The sequence below is a fragment of the Epargyreus clarus genome, unplaced genomic scaffold (assembly GCF_041222505.1).
Source record: "Epargyreus clarus isolate Ecla_fem2 unplaced genomic scaffold, WU_Ecla_fem_2.2 ptg000001l, whole genome shotgun sequence".
Classification (NCBI taxonomy): Eukaryota; Metazoa; Arthropoda; class Insecta; order Lepidoptera; family Hesperiidae; genus Epargyreus; species Epargyreus clarus.
Window position 1 is genome coordinate 11,609,869 of NW_027332209.1, and position 22,525 is coordinate 11,632,393.

General features: G+C 36.1%; 2 protein-coding genes and 1 non-coding gene across 9 annotated transcripts in view; all 3 read left to right on the forward strand.

Annotated features, from left to right (window-relative positions):
* The window catches only part of mnb (minibrain), a 182,637-nt gene extending 174,990 nt beyond the window's left edge, over positions 1-7,647 (forward strand). For 5 of the 7 annotated variants that reach the window (XM_073082412.1, XM_073082556.1, XM_073082476.1 and 2 more), the window contains 2 exons: positions 417-558; positions 4,253-7,647. In XM_073082412.1, the coding sequence (XP_072938513.1) occupies positions 417-558; positions 4,253-4,377 (267 nt within the window). In that variant the 3' untranslated portion in view covers positions 4,378-7,647. Of the gene's footprint in view, positions 1-416; positions 559-2,614; positions 2,653-4,252 lie in introns of those variants that run through there. The other 2 variants (XM_073082713.1, XM_073082780.1) reach the window with 2 other exon arrangements.
* A 1,781-nt stretch (positions 7,648-9,428) lies between these two features.
* Positions 9,429-9,500, forward strand: TRNAH-GUG (transfer RNA histidin (anticodon GUG)). Its single transcript has one exon. It is a non-coding gene; the product is annotated as a tRNA-His (tRNA).
* Positions 9,501-9,924: 424 nt separating this feature from the next.
* The window catches only part of LOC140749247 (uncharacterized protein CG43867), a 444,846-nt gene continuing 432,245 nt past the window's right edge, over positions 9,925-22,525 (forward strand). The window contains exon 1 of the mRNA XM_073082324.1: positions 9,925-10,243. The gene's annotated coding sequence lies outside the window, so the exon portion shown is untranslated. The remainder of the gene's footprint in view (positions 10,244-22,525) is intronic.

The following is a 22,525-nucleotide window of genomic DNA, read 5'->3' on the forward strand; positions in this document are numbered from 1 at the left end:
AGCTACTACTAATTGATTTTTCTGTATACGGTTCTTCATCTGGATGATGATGTTGTATTATAATAAGGTGGTGTGTTGGAGATGTCACTGGCCATACAATGTTTACCTTTACCTTCACAACGTACGTTTGGAGGATACCTTGGATTTGTAGTTAGCTTACGCAGGTTTCAAATGTGATGCGGGCGTCATGACATTATTTTATTATTAGGTCGTTAAAACAATTCAATATACTTGAAGCTTAGGGTAAAGCTTGATTTGAAGTGTAGCATCCCGAAATACCTTGTTTCATGTGGTTAACGGCTTTTTTTCTAGTTATTATTAAAGTTGTATTTATTGGCGATGCAATACCAGATTCTTCAATTCTTTTAATACAATTTTGTTCCATTTATACAACTAGTCCACAAACGAATTTCCAGGACCTAATCCTGCGCATGCTGGAGTACGACCCGAAGCAGCGCGTGACGCCGTACTACGCGCTGCAGCACAACTTCTTCAAGCGCACCGCCGACGAGGCCACCAACACGCAGCAGGCGCAGCCGCAGACGCACCACCAGCACGGTGAGGCGACGATACTGTACACATCACATGGAATTACATGAACACTGTACATGAGGGATCGGAGATAGGGGGGTAACTGCGAAGATAGGAACTACATAGGGAGAAAACTAGAAGTTATCATCAACGCGGTGAGATGGTGATAGCGTACATGCTCACATTCACACTGTACAATGGGGATGTGAGGGTAACTGCGAAAATAGGGACTAAACTAGAGGTAACATAACACGGAATGACATGAACTCTATACAATGGGGAAAGCAAGTAACTATGAAGATGGCCATAGTATGAATATAAGGGGGGTAACTACGAAGATGGGGACGTAACTAGATAGATAGACTGTAATTACATAGATCCTGTCGTATATAGGAAGATTGGGCCGTAACTCCGAGAAATGGAGTAAAAAATTTCGCCTCTTGAAATAGATTTTTTATTTTGAGTATACATTCCGTTCCTATACCCTAAAATGGGCAGATAGTATCATTGGTGAAAATATAGTACGACCGTATAGTTGTAGCCGTTTATGAAAACTGTCAAGTTGCAACATCCCCGTTATTGCAAAGGTAATTGGGAAAAAGTACTAAATCCTTTGCACGTAGGGTATATTGGGTGACAATTGACGTATTGAGTGGGAAGGAGAATCTTATTAAACGAAATGCCAATATGGGGACATACATAAAATTGGGTAACGCAAGAACTCCACATCAACTACACTGCACACAATAGTCAAACTAACCTGAATACACATTGGTAAGGAATAAATCCTGACGTGATAGTTATATATTTTACAAATACAGTACATCTAAATAAGCTAAAACTATTCTCTAAGCCCATATGCTTCTAACAAAACAAGTTTCTGTCAGTCTGTCTGTCTATATGTTTGTTTGGTGTGATCTTGGATGAGGCTAATTCGATAATGACTCTTACCCACAAAACAGTGATTATTTATTAGTAACAAATTTTATACATTGTTTATATTGTCCAAAAATTATCTATTTTATATAAAATATTCATAATTATCATGAATGGTATTGACATTAAATGACTGTGTAGTATACATTCAAAATTTTTAATACATTGGTATGTATGAGCATATTCATGTTCTTGAAATTTTAATTCGTTTTTCAACATCGTACGGATTAGGGGCGTCATTCACTGACTCATTCTTTCAGTCTCATTTTCTATCATTCAAGTATGAGTAATGATTACTAGTGATAACTTTGTGGTAAGTTATCATAAAATATCCTTTACAATGGAACCAACAAAAAGTCAATACTTTTTGCTTAATTATTATTAATTGTATTGAAGGTCTTTAAAATCAATATTTTAAGTTACGTCATGTTTTTAAGAAAAATACTGAGAATGAATGAGTCAGTGATGACTCCTGTCTTACATATCATCATTTTGAGCTTGTGTCGTGTTTCGCTAACACATGGAGCTTCTATCATTTCATTGTGACTAATGAGTATGTTTTATTTTATGGGTGCCTTTATATGGATTCGAGGAATTGCAATGTCATTGCGTCAATGTACCAGTGACTAAATGTTTCCCAATGTTGTAATTTTAAATTCGATGTTCAAAATTAGTTGTGCAGTTTTCGAAATTAAAAGGATAAATCTGATTATGAAAAATACTTATTTTATCAAAGTTGTAATACAAATAATTAAATATTCTTGACATTTAGTCTTGTGTGATATTAATTTCATCAAAGACAAATTGAATCTGATAATTGTTTAAAATTGTTGTTATCAAAAAGAAAACTGCCCTTTCAGTCTTAAATCCTTTCATAGGTTTATATAATGGCGACTTTATATGTGCATAAATATAATATTGTCAAATATGATAGTACATAATCTTTTCTTTTTATATGCTTTCCTACTATTCGTCACGATTCTCTCCATAACTAGGAGGCCTGGGATAATGAAATATAACAAGAACATGAGGGTAATCTGCCCTAATTCGCCACTATATAAACCGTTGGTCACTGGTACAACCGCATATCGCTCCGTATCTGAGCCTATCGACCGGCGTGTTTATAATGTGATCGTTCCGATGGCAGATGGTCCGTCGGACCCGCGATGACTAGAGCGGTCCGGCGGCACGCCCGCGCGACACTAGCGCCGCCATGAGCCTAACCATTGCCCGACAGGTCTGCGAACATGTAACGGAATGTTTTCACCCCCCTATCCCTCCCCACCCCTGTCCCGTTGGTCCCGTGTAAACGTGATTGCAACTTGTTATCGCAATTGTTTTGAGTGGAAGTCGGTGTACTAAAGTTATTATGTGTACAGTGATTACTTAATCCATGTCAATATTTTTTGCAAGTGGTATGGTACCTAATGTTGGGTAATTGCAACATTCCATACAGTGCCTGTTTTTTGGATAACTGCACTTATAAATTAATTGTGCCTAAGTTATTCTATGTTTATTTACATACATTAAATTAAATGCTATATTTTAGCCATTATGCCATGTGAACGAATTTATGATTATCAAATAGAGTTTCAAGAAAATATTATTTGAAAGATAATTTCTGTATAAGCTTTAAAAAAGCTTATTTTTTTAAACTCTTACCTTTATGAATATTATTATTATTGATTTTACTTTTGAGCAGACTTGAACCGACTCCACTCACTAGAATTGCATCTGCTAGTGCCGCTCGAATCAAAGTAATGGATGTACCCTATTCGATCCCTTGTTGTATGTGCAGCCAATTACAATTTATGTCTTAATCGACGTAAAATATTATTGGCACTCGCTCTTTCATAATATGATCCCCCTTCCCCCATTTTGCATGTCCTTATGTCCCTATATGCATGGCTTATTGATTTCGAGTTTCTGATATTACTTTTAAAATTCCGATGAGTTGATAATTATTTTTATAGTTAATGAAAAGGAACTAGTGCTTTGTGGAAATTTAAAAGTAGTTGCAGATTTCAGTCATTCTTAACTTAGCATCGTTACTCGAATATCAATATATTTATTATACCTCTTATTAGGTGTCTTTCATAGTTCAGACGACACAAGTACAATTCACTTCACTCTTAGCTATATCCTCAAATAGAATTAGGCTGTTAGTCACGAATCATGTAACACTAGAATATAGTGATTCCTTAATTTTAGTGTTAATTACTGCTAATTCCGTATCGAAGCCAGAATTATACTACGGACTAGTTACTTTTATTAGTTGATAGTTGTTTTTCTTGTGAATTACTACGGGCTACTATGGAGTGCAAGTTAATTAAAACTTATGGCTGAAATGTAGTCAAGATTTATTCAGCATCGACCTACGATCCCTTCAGAACCATTGACTTGTTTAATTGCTTGTTTAATTCTTGTCATTGTCATTTAAAGTCTAATGATTGTATATAAATTGTACCAATATACTCAATTAAGACTCAATAGCAGACAATATTAAAATATAAGTAACTGGTACTAAATTTGAATACAGTTTTAAGTTCTCATATTAAATCCCCAGCAGCAAATATTGTAATTCTCTAAATTGATTTTTGTTTAATGTCAGTTGGATATTTGGGAAATGTAAGGTGTGAATTTCCAAGAACCTGTTCTCCATATGTAGCCCGTTGTGTTATAAAGTTAGATGTAGGCATAGATAGCGTCGTTGTGTGTTGATATCGCTATAATGCTGGCTAGGCGGTGCAGAGCTGGTGAGTTGAGGGCGCGTTTGTTTGCGCAGTGGGCGGCGTGGTGGGCGGCGCGCGGCTGTGGGGCGAGCGCATGGAGGTGGAGGCGGTGCGGCGCGACGACGACATGCTGCCCGCCGTGTGCCCGCGCGCGCACAGCCCCGTCGCCATCCACTAGCGCCCGCGCCCGAGTGGGCCCGAGCGCGCCCGAGTGCGCCCGAGCGGGCCCGAGCGCCGCCGACCGCGCCCGAGAGTCGCCGAGCGCGACCGAGTGCGCCCGAGCGCCGCCGAGCGCGACCGAGTGCCAGTGAGTGAGTGACGCGACCGGACGACATTCGATCGATATCGACGGGACGGACTGAATCCAATATTTATAATTCTATATTTTTATTTAATGCGATAAGTCTGACTGTAAATGGATACGTTATGGAGACGATTTGTTACGTTGTAACGTGTATTGTATTATTTGTTCTTAAATCGCTTCACTCGACAGTACTTAGGAGGTTCGGGGGACCGCCGGGCCCTCCCGCGCGCCCGGCCGCATCGAGGGCATGAAAGCTAGGTTTTTTTATTGTTACGCGATGCATATCAAGGACGCAATATGGTAGAAAATAAATAAATATTGTACATAAAATTTAGGAAACCGACTAATAATGGATACAGACTGCAACCTTACCGGATAATCTATAGTTTAGTTACGTCTATGCTAGTTAAGCTTTCCTTCGGTTTACTATCGCAAGCTTTATATTTTTAAAGTGTCGGCAACTGATGACTGAAAATAAAAGGGCCAATCGGAATTTCGTTTTATCGACCCGATCGAATATAAATAGATTTTGAACATGTATTTTTTGACTGCACAAATTTGATTCGATTCGATGATCCTTGACGTGTTAAATTATTTGAAACATTGCCCTCGCATTTCAGAGTTGTTGTATATTGTAAATGTTTTATTTGAAATCTCGGATGCATAAGATTCGGGGTTGTGTACATCAATCGATGCACGACTGTTGTGTTGTCGTGTATAGGTTATTTTTGACCCATTGGACTATTCAGGCGATATGTAAAACAGAGTATAGTGTATAGGTAATTCTATATAAAAAAAAAACACAAAATGTACTTGTAGGTTACGGGAATGTTGAATCATATATAAATTTTTTGGGTATTTCAGATAGGAGTTAATAAATTGAATTACTGACTTGTTCAACCTTTTTGGATTTGAATCTACAATAGACTAACCTCATCGCAACAGACTGGTCGTAATGTAACGGAGATATTTTGTATAGCGTACACTGAATCACTGCCTTATTGTGCCGGAACTTATTACGGTGAGGCCCGCCACTCACAGGCCGACTTTTGCACGACAAACGCAAAAACGTGACTACACTACGTAAGGTTGTAAATCTAATTGTAGTGTTGTTTAGCTCTTAGAATTTTTTATAAAATACAAATGAATCTGTTACGACTATGGCGGCATAAATGCGTTGATTTCTGATTGAAATTTCATTCGAATGAATATCGAATGACTGTAGGCCATTAGGAGTTATCCATGTGTCGAACTGTGGCAATGTGGCAATGGTCATATTGCATTGTGATAGTGGTTTAACTACATACTTTCAACTAAAATCAGAGTCCATAATATTTTGAATATTTGATGACGTAGCATATTTTAGACTGATAATCTAATTAAGATACACTGTAACTAATAGGTAATCCATCAGAACCATTCAACGCAGCCGAATTAAAAATTGAAAATTGTAAACCTCGTTCAAATGTCAAAAAAACTATGTATGTAAGTGTAACGTGTAACGTGAGTGGCGGGCCTTAGTTAGCGTCTTTACTCTGAACTCGTTGTGATTTAGCGAAATGACTAATTTTTCAATTGTTTATAGTTTATGATCGACTGAAGCGTATTGTGTATACCGTTCAGAGTAAAGCAGCTAAAGGTGCTCTTAAACGGGCTAGGGTTTTGATAATATCTAACTGCAATAATATATTCGACTGTATAGGGAATTAATTGCAATACTTGCTGCAATCTTGTCGAGTCAAATGTTGAGATTGTGGCAAACATTGCACGATGTAACGAACTAAATGATTGCAGTTAGATGGTACCAAGAAACTAGCTAGTTTACGAGCAACTTAAAAGATGACATTGCAACTGATAGCAGATGTTTTTCTTTCTGCGATGTTGCTGTGAATTTTTATAAATCTCCCCTCCCCCAAAAAGATTATTTTATTGTAACACGTTTGTATGGTACGTACTATTTGTTTTCGTACATGAAGCATGAAAGTATTTCTTACGTTCCTTTTATAGGACAAGTGCTGCGACTGTTTCTTCCTCTGTATTTATTTTTATTTCATTGTAGATTTGAATCTATTTCTAATCTTGCTGTTCTGAAATATACATTTTTGAAATGTCTGTATAATATATTTACTGTAATACTTTTTTGCTTCATGAGGTTATAGGATTGTTAGGTATATAAGAAATAGGTATGGGAACATATTTGATTTGACTCTAGGGAAATAACGAAACTATTCAATGGGCAGGTTTCCAAATATCTGTAATAACTTAATTGTAATTATTGTAATACTTTTATTATTGTAATTGTTGACTTATTTTTTAATATTCCAATTGTTTAATGCTCCACTCTGTATTGTATTGTATATGTAATATGTGAAGGTATAAAAATACTGTATTGTTTTAGTGATTAATTTCACTATTTATAGTAAATAAATATTTAGTTCAATTGTAATTCAAACTAAGACTGACTAATATTCCGTTGTTCGCGGGGAGAGCTACATGAGCGTATAGTAGCGAAATTGTTCACAAATTGTATAATAATAAAAAAAATGCATGAATATCGACACAGCTTGTTAGTTAAATGGTACAACGCTGAACGGTTAGTCAGTCTGATAACGAATTAGAAGTGAATATAATTTAAATTAGCTCAAATACACGAGGCGGGCGCGACTCGGGCGGAGTTGCAACTGTACGTATCGATGGCATGGGATCGCATTAAGCATTCATTGTATACATAATATATATTGTTATAAATCTCGAGGCTTGTCCGTTGTTCTCTCGCTGTAGTTGCGATATCTCGTTATGTTGCGATGCCTTCGTGTTAATGCCTATAGGACGCGGAAATCTGCCGTACACCTGTATGTAACATACCATGCTAGTCTGGATGTGAGTGCCGAACACGACCACCGACCTTGAATAGTTGTAACTGAATCCAAGGATGGCCCTAGACGTTCGCGCTTGAGTATGTATAGTATACTATTTATTTGTACTGTGACATGGTTTATGTGGAATGTGTGACGTGTGGTGATGCGCGAGGAGCTATATATTTATTTCCTATCGGATTGTCAGTTCGCAGGCACTGTAACAATAAAAGGATAGAGCTTTATGTCACTAAGTTTTGTATTTTAAATCAATAAACGATAGCAATGATTTGATTTTTTTATTATCTCTCCCTAATTCAGGCGTTGATACAATAAATACATTGGTTCGGTCATTGTGTTGTTTTATTTCCTTTTTATTTAGTAGCCTACAAAATATCCATTATTTTTCATTTATGTATCAGTATACGGGCCTGATAAATACTCAGGGTTCCGGGTTCGATTCCCGACCAGACTGTCATTCTGCTCATGGTATTAAACACCCGTGATTACAGTAAGACATCCGCTAAAATTTGCACTTACCGATGGTACCGGTGTTGCCTATGGACGACTTTAGCAGTGTTTTTCAAAATAATCGCTATAGTTTTAGCGGGGATACTCAAACCAGAGTTAAAAGTATAGAAAACGGGGCTATAAGAAATAAAAAAAGTTAATTCGAGATAGGTGCAGATTGCCGACTAGCTGTCGTTTTAAATGTCCATTTATACACGAGAGAAACCTACTTACCAGTCTTCAGGGATCAAAAGTAATATACCAAAAAGCCTTCGGGTAACAAAAGCATGTTGCTTCAGATAACAATAGCATAACATACTTACTAGTCTTCAGATAATATAAAATTGTTGCCAGTTGCTAGTTGTCGCTTTGTTGCCAGTTTAAAAGTACGACTTTTGTTCGGAATAATTTCGCAAGTCGAACAAAAAAATAGATATTTATCTCCATCACATTGCATCACAATTATATGAGTAGCTAAGACATATTTTAATGTAGATTTAAGGGGAAGAAACTTAACAGTTATGGAGTTGTTAAATGCCGAGTCCGCAGTGAGTTACAGAAAGTACCTACTTAGGTACGCAATAAATTATATTACCAGTGGATGATTAGGATGTACTAAGACGAACTGAGCGTCTGTGCGCCTGCATTTGTATTAGGACAATGATGTTGCCAATTTAATATATTACGAAATAAGCTTATTGTCCTCTTACTATTTACATCTGAGTTCGATCGGATACGATTGAATTGAATGAATACGATTGGACGCATCATAATATCACGTTTAGGATGAGGAACAGTTTGCTATTGTCGACTGCGTCATAAAGATAATCACTGTTGGCTGTATTTTTTTAAGAATATTATTTCCAAGGTTAAAGGAGAAAATAAGCGTAATGGGCAATGGTAGTCGAATAAAAATAAAGGGTAATAGAATAAAAATAAAATCTTGTACTTCATGAAAATCTTACTTTCGAAGTTTGGTAATCATCTTCAGAGTTAATTCAAGAAATACAACATTTATGATTTTATCTACACTAATATTATACAGAGGAAATCTTTGTTTGTTTGTTTGGTTGTAATGAATAGGCTCAAAAACTACTGGACCGATTTTAAAAATTATTTCACCATTCGAAAGCTACATTATGTACGAGTATCACAGGCTATATTTTATATGAAATATATTTGATAAATAGATTTAGAGGCGGTACAAAGTTTGCCGGGTCAGCTAGTTAGATATGTAATTTGATCGATTAGTTAATTAGGGAAAGATAAAACTACTAATGAATGAAGGTAAAAATTGACAAATTTTTGATTTTTTTAAAATGAAAATTAGGTTAACATTGATTATTACATTTTTATTACTTAACTTGATCGATTAGTTCATTAGGGAAGGAAAAAAATTTTGTTTAGGAAGACAATATTCTTAAATTTTGAAATTTAGTACATAAAAAATAGGTTAAGATTAATTATTACATACAGATGTAAAAGTGTTAAAAATGAATAATTATTAAAGAAATGAAAGATCCATTCCTTAATTTCGATAGTTCATCCATCGCTCCGATAGCCGTGATCGTCTAGTGGTTAGGACCCTACGTTGTGGCCGTAGTAACCCAGGTTCGAATCCTGGTCACGGCAGTGTTAAATCACTGTCTCGGCGGAGCTTTCTTTTTATATTTTGTCTTTTTTATGATTATTTTTTTATAATTATTATTTATGTAATAATATTAGTGAGTTATAAATATTTTTTTTACCAATTTTTTTATTACCAAAATATTTATTAAATTATTATATTTATGTTTTAAAATATCTATCCAATGAAAAATATTTATCCAAAATTAATATTTTAAAGTATTTGTTATATCTTCTGCATTCAATACTACTTTAAAATATATACTATGTATTGCAGAAAAGCGCCATCTGTGAATAAGCATCAAAACTATTTTATAGGGGACTTCCTTATGAGTACAACCAGTTGAGGTTACGTCACGTAAATTGTTCGTTCTGACAGTTCTAAATGCAATAGTAGATGGCGCCACAAGTATTTGTTTTGGTACAACCACGCACCGCAGCTGTTCGCTATCATAGAAATCTGTGAGAGAAAAGGAGTGGTGATTAGGCTGTCTTTCGCGAAAAATTACGTTTTTTATATGGTTCATGGCCTTAGATGGACTTGTGGGCGACAAATGTGATAGAGTTAGTGGTGCTGCATAGTGTGTGTTGTTGTCAGTGCGTAAAAACATGAAGAAACTGTGTAATTAACGATGTAAACGTTGATGTGACGTTTACTACGGTTTTGTATGTGTGCGTGTAACGTTCGTGTCAGCATTGCCGTTGATTGTTGAAGCGAATCTTGTAACGGGAACATAATGCTGGTTCGGGTAAGTCGTTGATATTGTTTTGGTCGGTAACCTAACCTCTGACCGAGATGGTCACGCGTTCATCGGTGCTATACATTCATAGATATGCCGATGACCCCGATACTTGGCGGTGCTCATTCGTTACTTGCCTTTGAAAGCCTATTTCTCGCGCTGTCAATTTTTTGCACTTGGTATTGGTATTACGAAAAGAATTTATTGTTGTTGCTTATAAGTGACTTAAGTTAAAAATAAGTAATACTTAATTAAGCGTTATCTACTGACACGTTCGTTAAAATATATATTACTTACTTTTATATTTTCTGATTTTATTAATTTTAATAATTTGGAATTTAAGCAGGTAGTTCTATGCAGGTACTTAGAAAGTTCCAACTGATTGTATACCTATTCTATATTCATATATAGGTAAATAAAAAGTCACTCATCAGTCTCCCGCAATCAGAAGTGGAGCAATATGGTGAAGTATTCCTTAGACTTCTATTAGTGAGGTACCGGATCGGTGCCCAGCTGTGGAACTTAGAATGGAATTTACATAATGAATGACAGCCACACACAGTACATTTTTATAAACGGTATATCCTATGGTATATCGGAGGTACAGGTATGGGATTTGTATGACATATCAAACTTGTTGAATAATATATTCGGTTACTTTAATTGATTGCTGTTCCCAATAGTACCTATTTACTATAAAATATATTTTTAAGTAATTGTGCAGGATAGACCTACAACAACAACCTAAGAATTAAACAACGATTGTTTACTTCTTACTACGTTTTGTTTTGTTTACGTATTTTATTTACGAATCTAATTGCTGGTTACCTAATACGAATCCCGGCCAATATGACAAATGCTTAAATAACTTTTATGAATACCATGGGAAGCCTTGTAAATACACCCTTGGAGGAAAATATTGATGAACTAAATATAGCGATATCCTTACGTAATTTGTGGGCGACACAACAAATACAAATAAATTAGCAATGCCAATTTTAATACATTTTCTGTGATTTTAAAATAACTTGTAAAGAGTCGTAAAAATTGTTGAATCTACTTCAGGGCTTTCACGAAAATGGTTAAAACAGTATGCCTCCACTTAAGTCTACTACGGGATCGTTTTATCCAGATGTTCATGGGTGGCAGTGTTAACCTATCAGGTGGACTGTATGCTGGCTACTACTACTATTGTACTTCAACGAAGCCTCGTGTATTCATATTAACCTCATGTAACTTCGTATTAAAGAAGAAGCATCGTCGCTCACTTTTTTACAACGTAAGAATTATGAAACATTAAAAATATGAATTGTAGATAGATAATTTGATTTATCTCACAGTATACCGTTAGTGAGAAGTTAGCTACCAAGCAATTTGTTTGTTGTCACTTCTTAAAGTTGGTAATGAGGTCACCTATGCAAATGATTTATTTAATAAGTAACTCATTTTAGCGGAAATAACGGCGGTAAATCTCCTTTTTATACTGTATACATTTAACAATAATATTAGCGCTTAGATCTGATTAAGGATGTGGTAAGGATACTAATAAACGGTGGACGCAAGTATTTTTAGATTCCACAGCTGGGCATGGGTCTGTCTTAGTGATGAACGGTGGCCAGAAGGATTTCACACGAATTTAACTTATACTGTGTCACCATGACTAATCGACAGAACATAACTTTTATATTGTAATACAATGTCTTTGAGGTGTATGATGTCTATGAGCAGGTGTACCTACTGCATATACATACAATTTTATTTTTATTAAATATACAGATGCTTTTTCAAGATTAGGATGACAAGCGTCATCATACACAAACCACGGAATAATCAATACATGGAAGTTCGAAGATGTCGTTCTTAAACTCAAGTTGCATCAGATACCAATCCTTACACTGGTCTTAGAATAAAATGTATGATACGAGTACAAAACACTCAATGAAGTTAGTATACTTGATTCATTTACGACCACACATTTACATGGTAAATCTTAACAGTTTGACTACGGTATCGACATATTTGCATCTGTTTCTGTCTTAGTACACTGTTAAGATGCTGTGTTCTGGTTTGAAGGGCAGATATACCCTAGATAAGATAAGCGCTCCAGTTTAGTCAAAAGGCGTGCTTTAATATGGATATTAGGTTTCTACGTAAATGCCTTGGGCAGCATCTACGAATGGTGTTATGTGGAATCTCCATTATATTTAGCGTTTTTACAGATGTCCATTGGTAACACTGACCATGACATTAGATCGACTTCATGCTCGATTATTACATTCACAATATTCCCTAATTAAATCGTCGAACCTCAGACCGTTTTACTGATAAATGTGTACTTACCGCAATTTTTATATGGGTAATCAAAATATTAATCAGCTTAGTTATTCTTAGTCTTATCACGTTACTAAAGAGGCATTTAGTTTTTACGATATTTTATGCAAATCGAATCTGGCATTCTTGATTCAACCGACGCAAATGTCGACCGAATACCAGCCAATAGTAACACGAATTACATTTAAATACATTGTATATGTTTAACAACCGGTTCCAACCAGTTTACTATTTGATTTAAGTACTTTGTTCACATTCGAATTGCCGACGATAGTGTGTAGGATGCTTTATATAAGTATACTTACAATATGACAATGAATATCACCGTTATCATCAGAGATGCGGGTCATTGATTGTCTACTAGTATTTTTAAAAATTTAGACAAATACACGGAAATAATTTTTAATCTCATTGAGTTTGGAAATATATTTAGTACTAGCGTATGCGCTGTGAACCCTTTTAACTGCAAAGGGTAGTCTAACTTTACTTATTTCACGTTTTAACTTAAGCCTCAAAGGTAGCAAAAAATCTATGATCGAACCTTGTTGTATTTAGCGGTCGGTCGGTAACATATAACGCAATATTTGGATTTGCTGGTATCTGGTAGTCCAGTAAGGTATAGCTGTAGTCCAGTGGTAGTAAGGAGTCGCCCTGTTAAATATTTCCATCCAAAAATACCTATAAAATCTGTAGATACGATCTTACAAGTAACTGTAGTCATAAGTAAATTAGGTTTCATCTATTCTGTTTCACCGTAAAATTAGTGATTGTATCTACTTATGTATCAACACGACTTCAAACAATCTGAGATGAGTATTACATTGTACCGGAGTTTAGCATTACCATTACGTTTACTTTAACAATATTGCACTTTTTTATATAATATAGGAGTAGCAGACGAGCATGCAGTCCACCTGATGGTAAGTGGCTACTGCCGCCCATGGACATCTGTAATCAACCCCAGATAGGATTAGATATTCCTACCTGAGGTCGGCCACAGATGCGCCGCTACCCCTGAGGACTAAGCTGGAACGCCTCGGAAAAGTCTGTCTCCCTTACCACACCCTTCAAGCAGCAGCGCCTAACACTGCTGTTATTAGGTAGAAATAGGTGTGGCGGTGGTGCCGCCGGAGTCGAACCACAAAGTGTTCTACCACCATCAAGCACTTGATTTTGCTTGCAAATTGTACAATATTATCTAACAGAAAGTTGACGTTAATTTTGTTGGTAACGGGCGAGCGGGCGGTGCCTGGACGTGGTAATTACTAGGCTAAATTTAAGCAATTATGCTTTAGCCTTGGGCTCTTTGAGCAGATTGTTAAATTCGCACGATCTCCCTTTTGTGATAGGTAGGCACTGATTTTATCAAAGGTTTAATCTAAACTCCAAAATATGTACACAAATAAAATTCAACTGAGTTTGTTTCGAAATGAGTTTCGTTTTGTATTATATGATACAAAATATAAAGTTGTTTTTATTTGTTTGTTTGCTTACTGGTTTGTCTATATAGATAACAATAGCTATACCGATCTTTCAACGCCCTTAAACCAGAGAATAGCACAAAGGTCAACACTGTTATAGGAAAGAATTTTGTGCCAAATTTAGACAAGAGGCATTAGACCCGTCTAATCTTACTACGCAGAGTTCTATCTTCTTTATACCTTAAAATACTAGAATAACTCAAAATAGCAATGTATGAAGTCGACTTTGGCTAGAATTTTTATTCTATTACAGAATTGTTTACAAATATTTACGAACGGCAGTAAGAACGTCAATTGGACTAGATACTTAAATAATGCGAATCTCACAATATAAAAAATCCTTGCTGGAAGATTCATAAAATGTCATGCCGTTGGAGGTTGAATGGACGAGAAACCGTTGCCAAGATCGCTTTGAAAAGCCAAAAGAGTGGCATAATACGGCGGTTACGAACAAAACGATTGAGTAAGGCGAATAATAGTGCAAAATTAAACGTTTAGTGGCTTCCAACCGCAGACGTGAGGCAGTAATGGCAGTAATTTGGGAGTGAAAAACGCGGCTCACGGTAAATTATGCTCATTTTTGCATTGATAGTTTCCGATTAACCGTGATGGATTGCGGTGGCGAAATACATAATGGGACAATTTCAATTTCACATTATCTTGTAATGTCGCCTGAAATATTAAACTGTTTTGTCACTGACAATATCGACTTTATTTTTGAACATGATGTGTTACAATATGATATCTAAATATATATAACTCAAAGGTGACTGACTGACATAGTGATCTATCAACGCACAGCCCAAACCACTGGACGGATCGGGCTGAAATTTGGCATGCAGTTATGACGTAGGCATCCGCTAAGAAAGGATTTTGATCAATTTTACCCCCAAGGGGGTAAAATAGGGGACGAAAATATTAATTCGTAACGCGAGCGAAGCCGCGGGCAAAAGCTCGTTTTTTATATAAGAGTGAAGTATGCATGCATTTTATCTGATGGTAAGTGGTCACCGTCGTCCATTGACATTTTTAAACCACTCCAAAAAGACCAGGGTTCTTCCTGATCACACATGCACCACTCCCTAGCACCAAGCGGTCGCCTCATATGTAAGTAAGCCATTGATAGTTGAATGACTTAAGTAGGTGTTACTATGTTATCTTTAAATAATTTCGCATAAATAAACAAAAGATAATAATAAGGTTCATTGTGAATATTTATGCCGTTTAAGATAACAAAGAGTTGCGTAAATTGCAGCCTTGTACATACAGTTATTATTAACGGAAGTATTTACTGTATTCGATACAGTTGCGGTGCAAATACGAATCCAGATTGTAAATTATTATCTACCGTAAAATAAAAATGATGTTGTAGAAATATTGTTTTGTAACTTGTCACTACTTTACGGGGCGTAAACCACAAATTCCCAAAAGTAAATCATTGTAAAAAAAAATATTAAAGGTGGTAGAACCCTTTGTGGTTCGACTCCGGCGGTACCACCGCCACGCCTATTTCTGCCTAATAACAGCAGTGTTAAGTGCTGCTGTGTTCCGTTTTGAAGGGCGTGGTAAGGGAGACATACTTATCCAAGGCGTTTTAGGTTAGTCCTCAGGCGTAGCGGCGTGGCCGACTTCAGGTAGGAATATCTAATCCTATCTGGGGTTGATTACAGATGTCCATGGGCGGCAGTAGCCACTTACTATCAGGTGGACTGCATGCTCGTCTGCTACTCCTATATTATAAAGAGGTATGTACCTACTTGCAACTAATTAGTAGCATAGTACGATGTATTAGTATTAATTAGGTGATTAACAATCCATTATTTCATTTGGTGGAGCGGTATCTATACCGGTTTTATACCCATTCCTGATTCTATCCCCGACTAGATGGATATCTAAAATATGAATTCAGGTTTCTATTCTAGATCTGGATGTGTGTGTATTCGGTTTTACGTGTCTATGGTATCAACGACACAGGAAAAACCTAGTTTGGGACAGTAAGTGTAGGAAGCGTTATTTATTTATTTATGTCCCACTGCTGGATATGGATCTCCTTTTAAAAAAATAGAAGGATTTAGGCGATAGTCGTAGACTAAAACACATTTCTCAGAATGACAGACATACGACAGTTAAATTATTCTTTGATCTTACCCATTCTTCATCGGATATTAAAATGGTAACAAGGATCAATATCTCAGAAATGAGGGCACGGTAACTTGTAGCCACAAATCTTCCCCCGATAACATATTACAAAATACCACGCCACGAAACTAGAGCTGAAAACAATAGTTTCACTCGGTTCTTTGCCAACTAGGGGACCGTTGAAAACAAACGCAACCTTTAGAAAAAAGAAGAATAAAAGAAACGTAAAAGATAACATTTATGGACAAATATTATAGTTTTGTAACTTGTAAATACTATTTTATGAAAAAACATATAAGTCTATGTCTTAAAATAACATCCACTACCTGAGTGTTTCGACCTTTAGGCATGTGAATTTAATATTTGATAAATCAAAATTATAAATAAAGAAAAATAAGTATGATTTGTTTAAAAAATAGAGACCAAAATGGCAGCATTTCCATTTTAATAATATTTTTGCGAGGTATAAACAGACGCCGCCATTTTTTTGAATAAGAATCTTTATGTCAAATAACATTTCCTAGGCATTTCATCAACGTATTTTTTAATCTTTAATCGTTACTAGAAGCTTTTAAGAGTACGTCTTTGACCTAATTCCACGAAAAAGCTATTTTTTTTTCAAATACAAAGAACAATATGCGATTCTTTCTAGTCGCCCAAAAAACTTTCCGATCTGCTTATCGACGGACATAAATCAGTTTAGTGAAGTGCAAGTTGGGTCCGATCCGACCCGGACCCCGGTCCGGCATCGGATTAGCAACGCTGCGTAATTGCCGTAATAGTTGTGTGATTTATTACCTGATTTATGGGTTCCGTAATAATAAGCCCTTTTCGAATTTTTTGGCTAGAAAAGAAAGGGCAAACGTAAGTTGATTTGGTTAAATTAAGCGTGGATTATTTATAGAGCTACCTTTTGGGTGGTGGTTGAAATGTATTGCAGAAATAGAGATTTTTTTACATGTCGTATCATTTATTTAAATTTTTGAAGAACGTATATTTTAGATAGCATTTTTTAATGAAATTAATGTAGCAAACGAGCATGTCGTCTCACTGATTGTAAGTGAACACTACCGTCAATGGACATCTAAGAATATCCGGCGTCAAACTCAGCCGTTTTTTCTTCTTCTTTATCATTGTTAACCTATATTTTTATTGCGATCTTGTTTTACGGTAAGCTATACATATTGCTTTCATGTCCTATACGTACTACGTAATCGGAACTTACATTAACAACTATATTTTATGAACTCCGCACTTCTGAGCGGTTGCTAATAATTTATTGTCATTAACGCTGTCATGCAGCCCATGTGGAAGTGATTCGTACAAATTTATACATGCGTTAATATTATTAAGAGCATATTTCATACGAATGTCAGTAGTAAATCAGGGACGCAACTGTACCGCGGTACTGAAGAGGTTGAATCACCGTTTCACTGTAGGGACGTGATAAGGAGTGAGAAAATCGATATTTCCTTGTTAAAAAAATCGATTATTTTAAAAATTTTAGGTTGTGGCCCATGCCAAGACCATCGACCGCTCATTTTAAATAATCAATTTAAAAAAATATTTTTTTTATGAATGGAATATTGCTATCTTAATAATGGACTCATAAAAGCAGATTATTACCCAAAAAAGTAGAGATAGCTTATTACTTGAAGATCGGCCTCTTGATCGAGGGGTCCTAGGTTTGAATCCTAGGAGCCGACTCTAGGCATAACCTCTATTTTCTCAAGAATTATGTGATTGTGTATTAGAAATTAATTATCAGTTCTAAAACACTGGGTCAGATCAGGTCAGCGCGGTAGATTATGACTTAATCCTTCTCATTCTGAGAGGGGACACGTGCCCAGTTGTGGAACAGTAGGGGGTCGACGATAACCCAAATATAATCGATTATTTCGTCACATCCCTATTTTACTGCGTATTATTATTGCCCGCTAGCTCTAAATCTAAAGATAACGCGTTTTCACGACGTGGGAGGGCCATCAAAATCCCTTCCTATGTTTAAAATAAAAATGTAACCCTAAGAGCGGTCTTATTTTATGTCCCGTTTACAACCACTTCCGATGAATGTAATAAAATTGTTATTGCGATAATTTCGCACTTCGTCACGTTACGGAAAGTGTGAAGCTAAGAAGTTATAGATAGAGATAGTCTAGTGGTTGGAAATTCGGCGTTTTTAAGTGACGATCACAAGACCTCTCACATTTGTAACTTATGTGCGCTAGAAATTATTTATTAGCTGTTTTATGGATAGTATGTTAAGAAAAACATCGTCAGAAAAATGTCTGAGAGCTCCCTGAAAGATGTTGTCGAAGGTATGTGAAATCTTATTATTAATATTCTCTTATTCGCACTTGACCGGTGTGGAAAACAATGGCACACGCCCTAAACTCTTCAAATCCTAATAAACCCGTGCCCAACGATGGAACTGAAATGTGTTTGATAACTAAACATTGAAGCTTTAATTAAGGAGTTTATTTTGTATGTTTCCAAAGCTCTAGATTTCATTAGTCCGTTTACTCGACAATTCAAAACCATATTGCAACGGTTTAGTAAATCTCCGTAGAATCTCCGAGCAGTTTACAGAGAATTTAGTAGAAAAGGAGAATTGCGAAATAAAATCGCAGATGTAAATTAAATCTGGACCGCGGTCAGAGCAGGCGGGGAATTTAAGTTACGAACGGGAATTTAAGATGACTTGCTTTCCTTTTTCGCCATACCGGTTGGCGACGAGAATTCATTTTTACGAAAACACTTTTCTTTGTCAAATTAACTAGATTAATACAAGACGCTATTCTCAACGGCTTAGGATAGTTGCGACTTTATTACGTTGAAGTAACAGATACTAGAGACGAACATATGGATTTGATACTTGATATGAACTATCTGTACAGACATTTGTATCTTTAAACACCTGGTTATTTTTTTTTGAATTGGATCCCCCGTTAATAATAGCAGTAATAATAATAAACAGGTTAATATTAGCACTGCTGTGTTTGGTTTGAAGGGTGTGGTGAGGGACACATACTTAACCGAGGCGTTCCAGCTTAGTCCTCAGGGGTAGCATATTTGACCGACTCAGGATGACACAGCACGCTATATATAAAATGCATGCAGCCCATCTGCATGCTATATATTCTGTATTATAAAACAGCAACAATATTCGAAATAGCTACCTCCAAAGTAGAAATTACCTCTAAAACCCATTAGGATTCTCTAAAATTACCGATAATAACAATAACAGAGGTCTTCAATAACGGTACTGCATTCGTCATGCAGTTTCTATTCGAGCAATGTGATGTCACCGCCATTTTGTATTTTGTCCTCTGAATAGATAATCGAAACTGGTTTATCTTGTTTACAACTTTTAACAATGTTTCATCTAGTTCTGTTGCATTTTGATTGTGTTTTAGCTTTGTTAGGGCTGTTTATTCTGATTCATAGTGATGACGTTATTGTATCTCTAGGGAGTCTATGGTCTAGTTAGCTGACAGGATTACGCGTTCATGCGAAATTTTCATCTTGGTATTACAAATTATAGATTTCATGTTTAAGTGTGCGTTTTCTTTTGGTAAAGAATCGCAGTAATATTTGTAGGCTTAAGGGTCACTTTACAGTCCACAATTGGACTTAGTCGCCCTTATAAATAAGGGTTTTGCTGTACCAGGCTTGACAGTATAAAATCCTGTTGTTATATAGAGTTTGTGTAAAGCTGTTGCTGTGGATATTATCGGTATTATTTTATAGGAGAATATGATTATGATATTTCCCTAGAAATCAAGATAAGGTGAACATGGTCGCTTTTAAAAGTGGTAAAATCTTTCATGGTTTGAATTTAATTACACCACTACCCATTTATTTCTGCCTCATCACAGAAGTGTTAACCGTTACTGCGTTCTGGTTTGAAAGAGAAAGAATAGTACTTCGCAAGGCTTCAATAATATGTGAAGTTGATTTAATGGGCATCGACAACTTGCCATCAGGTGGACTGCAGAATACAATACCTCTGGATTTAAACCTAATTATAATAGAGGAAGAATATTATGGACCAATGCCACATGGATTTTTAAAAACCTGGTGCATTTAGCTTTGAATGTGTAGCGGGTTACCATACAAACCCGTTCTGCGCCCCTCGCCACCTGCTTCCTGCCAGCCATCCTAAGTAACTGGATATGGGGGTAAGTTTTTGTCGGTACAACTCCTGTCGTTGTATTGAACGTCCCCTTGCTAATTTGATTAAAAACCGGATTTAAGTTAATATGTTACTATTTTTTGTGTATTAACTTATTAGTCTTTTCAGTTTGAAAGAAATATTAAATTTTATACTTTAATTATAATTGTCATGATATTTTTTCAAATTAATTAGAAGCCAATTATTTAATTTTAACCAGTTGTTTGAGTTGTTTTTTATTAATATATCATATGTGTCGTGTTTACTGTGCAGAGGTGTGGTTCAATGTTTCGTCATGCAAATTTCGGAATTGTGAATTTCAGTATGCGTGTGGAAAATGGTATGACGTTTTTAATAAATATTAGTTGTGTTTTTATTATTTTACGTATTGAGTAAAATAAAGATTTATTTATTAAATTATCGTTATACATAGATACACTCGATGCGTACGATGACGCAATGTTTTTTTTTAAATATGCACAATTTTCATCGCATTTTTGCGTTTTATCATCCCTTTACCCATTGGATTGTTTTTATACTTTGTAAAAGTTTCCGAGGACGTCACCCTTTTCCCTGAATACCCGAAACCCTTTTCCATTTTTTGATAAACGGCGAGCTCGATCGGCTGACCGGAGGGTTCTGGGTTCGATAATATCTCGTCACGACAAATTTGGGTGCCGTGTCGGCTTAGCGGGGTACATCCGATAAATCTTGTACGCTTATGTAATACTTATTTGGCTGTATATATGTGTGTAGAGTTTTGAGGGTCAAAATGTATGTGTATGCTTGGGCTAAGTACGCTTATGATCTTCCGTAGTGTATAGTACATTGTATAAGGTAAATAGACCGTATGTACAGCTATTCGCAAGAATATGATAGGTTATTTTGTGGTACGATTGATTCCACCAATCTTGATGCATTTCGACTGATTCAACATGGTCTTCTCTGTCAGCATTGCATGGATAGCCTAGAAGAACGACTGCCCCTCTCTCTTCTAAACAGAATTCAGCAACGTAACACTTCTGTTTTAAGGCAAAAATGCAGCGAACCCGCAAACGTTGAAAAGTTCTACCTTCAAAAATAAGTCTAGTCCAATCAATAATGTTCGATGCTTTATCATCTTCCTACTTTTAGAACCAGTAGGTAGTTGACGGCCAAAGACAATTATAGTCAGAACATCTGCCAGCTCCTAATAAGGACATCTCAATTGAGTGGTGTTTAGAGCGAGCTAACGACGTATTTGCGTCAATATCTGTGTCAGCCTATTACTGATTGTCTGGAACCGACACTGTAGGTATCTAACGGTATTTACTTTTCTATTATCTCATATCTTCTAAAATAAAATGATGTTACCAAGAAAAAATAATGCTTGAGGCTCTATTAGATAACCTAGGGATGATGCTATGGATTTAAACAGACAAAAATATGCAAACTTTGAAGGTGGTAGAACCCTTTGTGGTTCGACTCCGGCGGCACCACCGCCACACCTATTTCAACCTAATAACAGCAGTGTTAAGCGCTGCTGTGTTCCGGTTTGAAGGGTGTGGTAAGGGAGACAGACTTTTCCGAGGCGTTCCAGCTTAGTCCTCAGGGCGGTAGCGGTAGTAGCGGCGCATCTGTGGCCGACCTCAGGTAGGAATATCTAATCCTATCTGGGGTTGATTACAGATGTCCATGGGCGGCAGTAGCCACTTACCATCAGGTGGACTGCATGCTCGTCTGCTACTCTTATATTATAAAAAAAAAAAAAAAAAAAAACTGTTCAGTAGCCACTTGGGAGCTTTAATGTTAGAAAAAATGGAAATAAACTTTGTCTGGGAGAATAATCGTAAATATATAGTGAGGAATTTTATGGTATCTGAATAGACCGTTATTATATAACCAAAGAATAAAGTTAAAAAAGAAAGGAAAAAGAAAAGGTATATTAATGGATGGATTACCATATACATTAATGGATAAAGTCATAAGCTGTAGTATTTCCGATAGATTCATCAGAAATTCATGTACACTCCACAAATCCCGAGATCACCTATACCACAGTAAAAGTATCAATACCTTATACTGCGCCTATACAGTTATTTAAAGTGGAACAGCTTGCAAAGGAGATGTGTCAAGTTTAATACATTGTTTTATTCATGATCGTCACAATACTTATCCATTCACCCA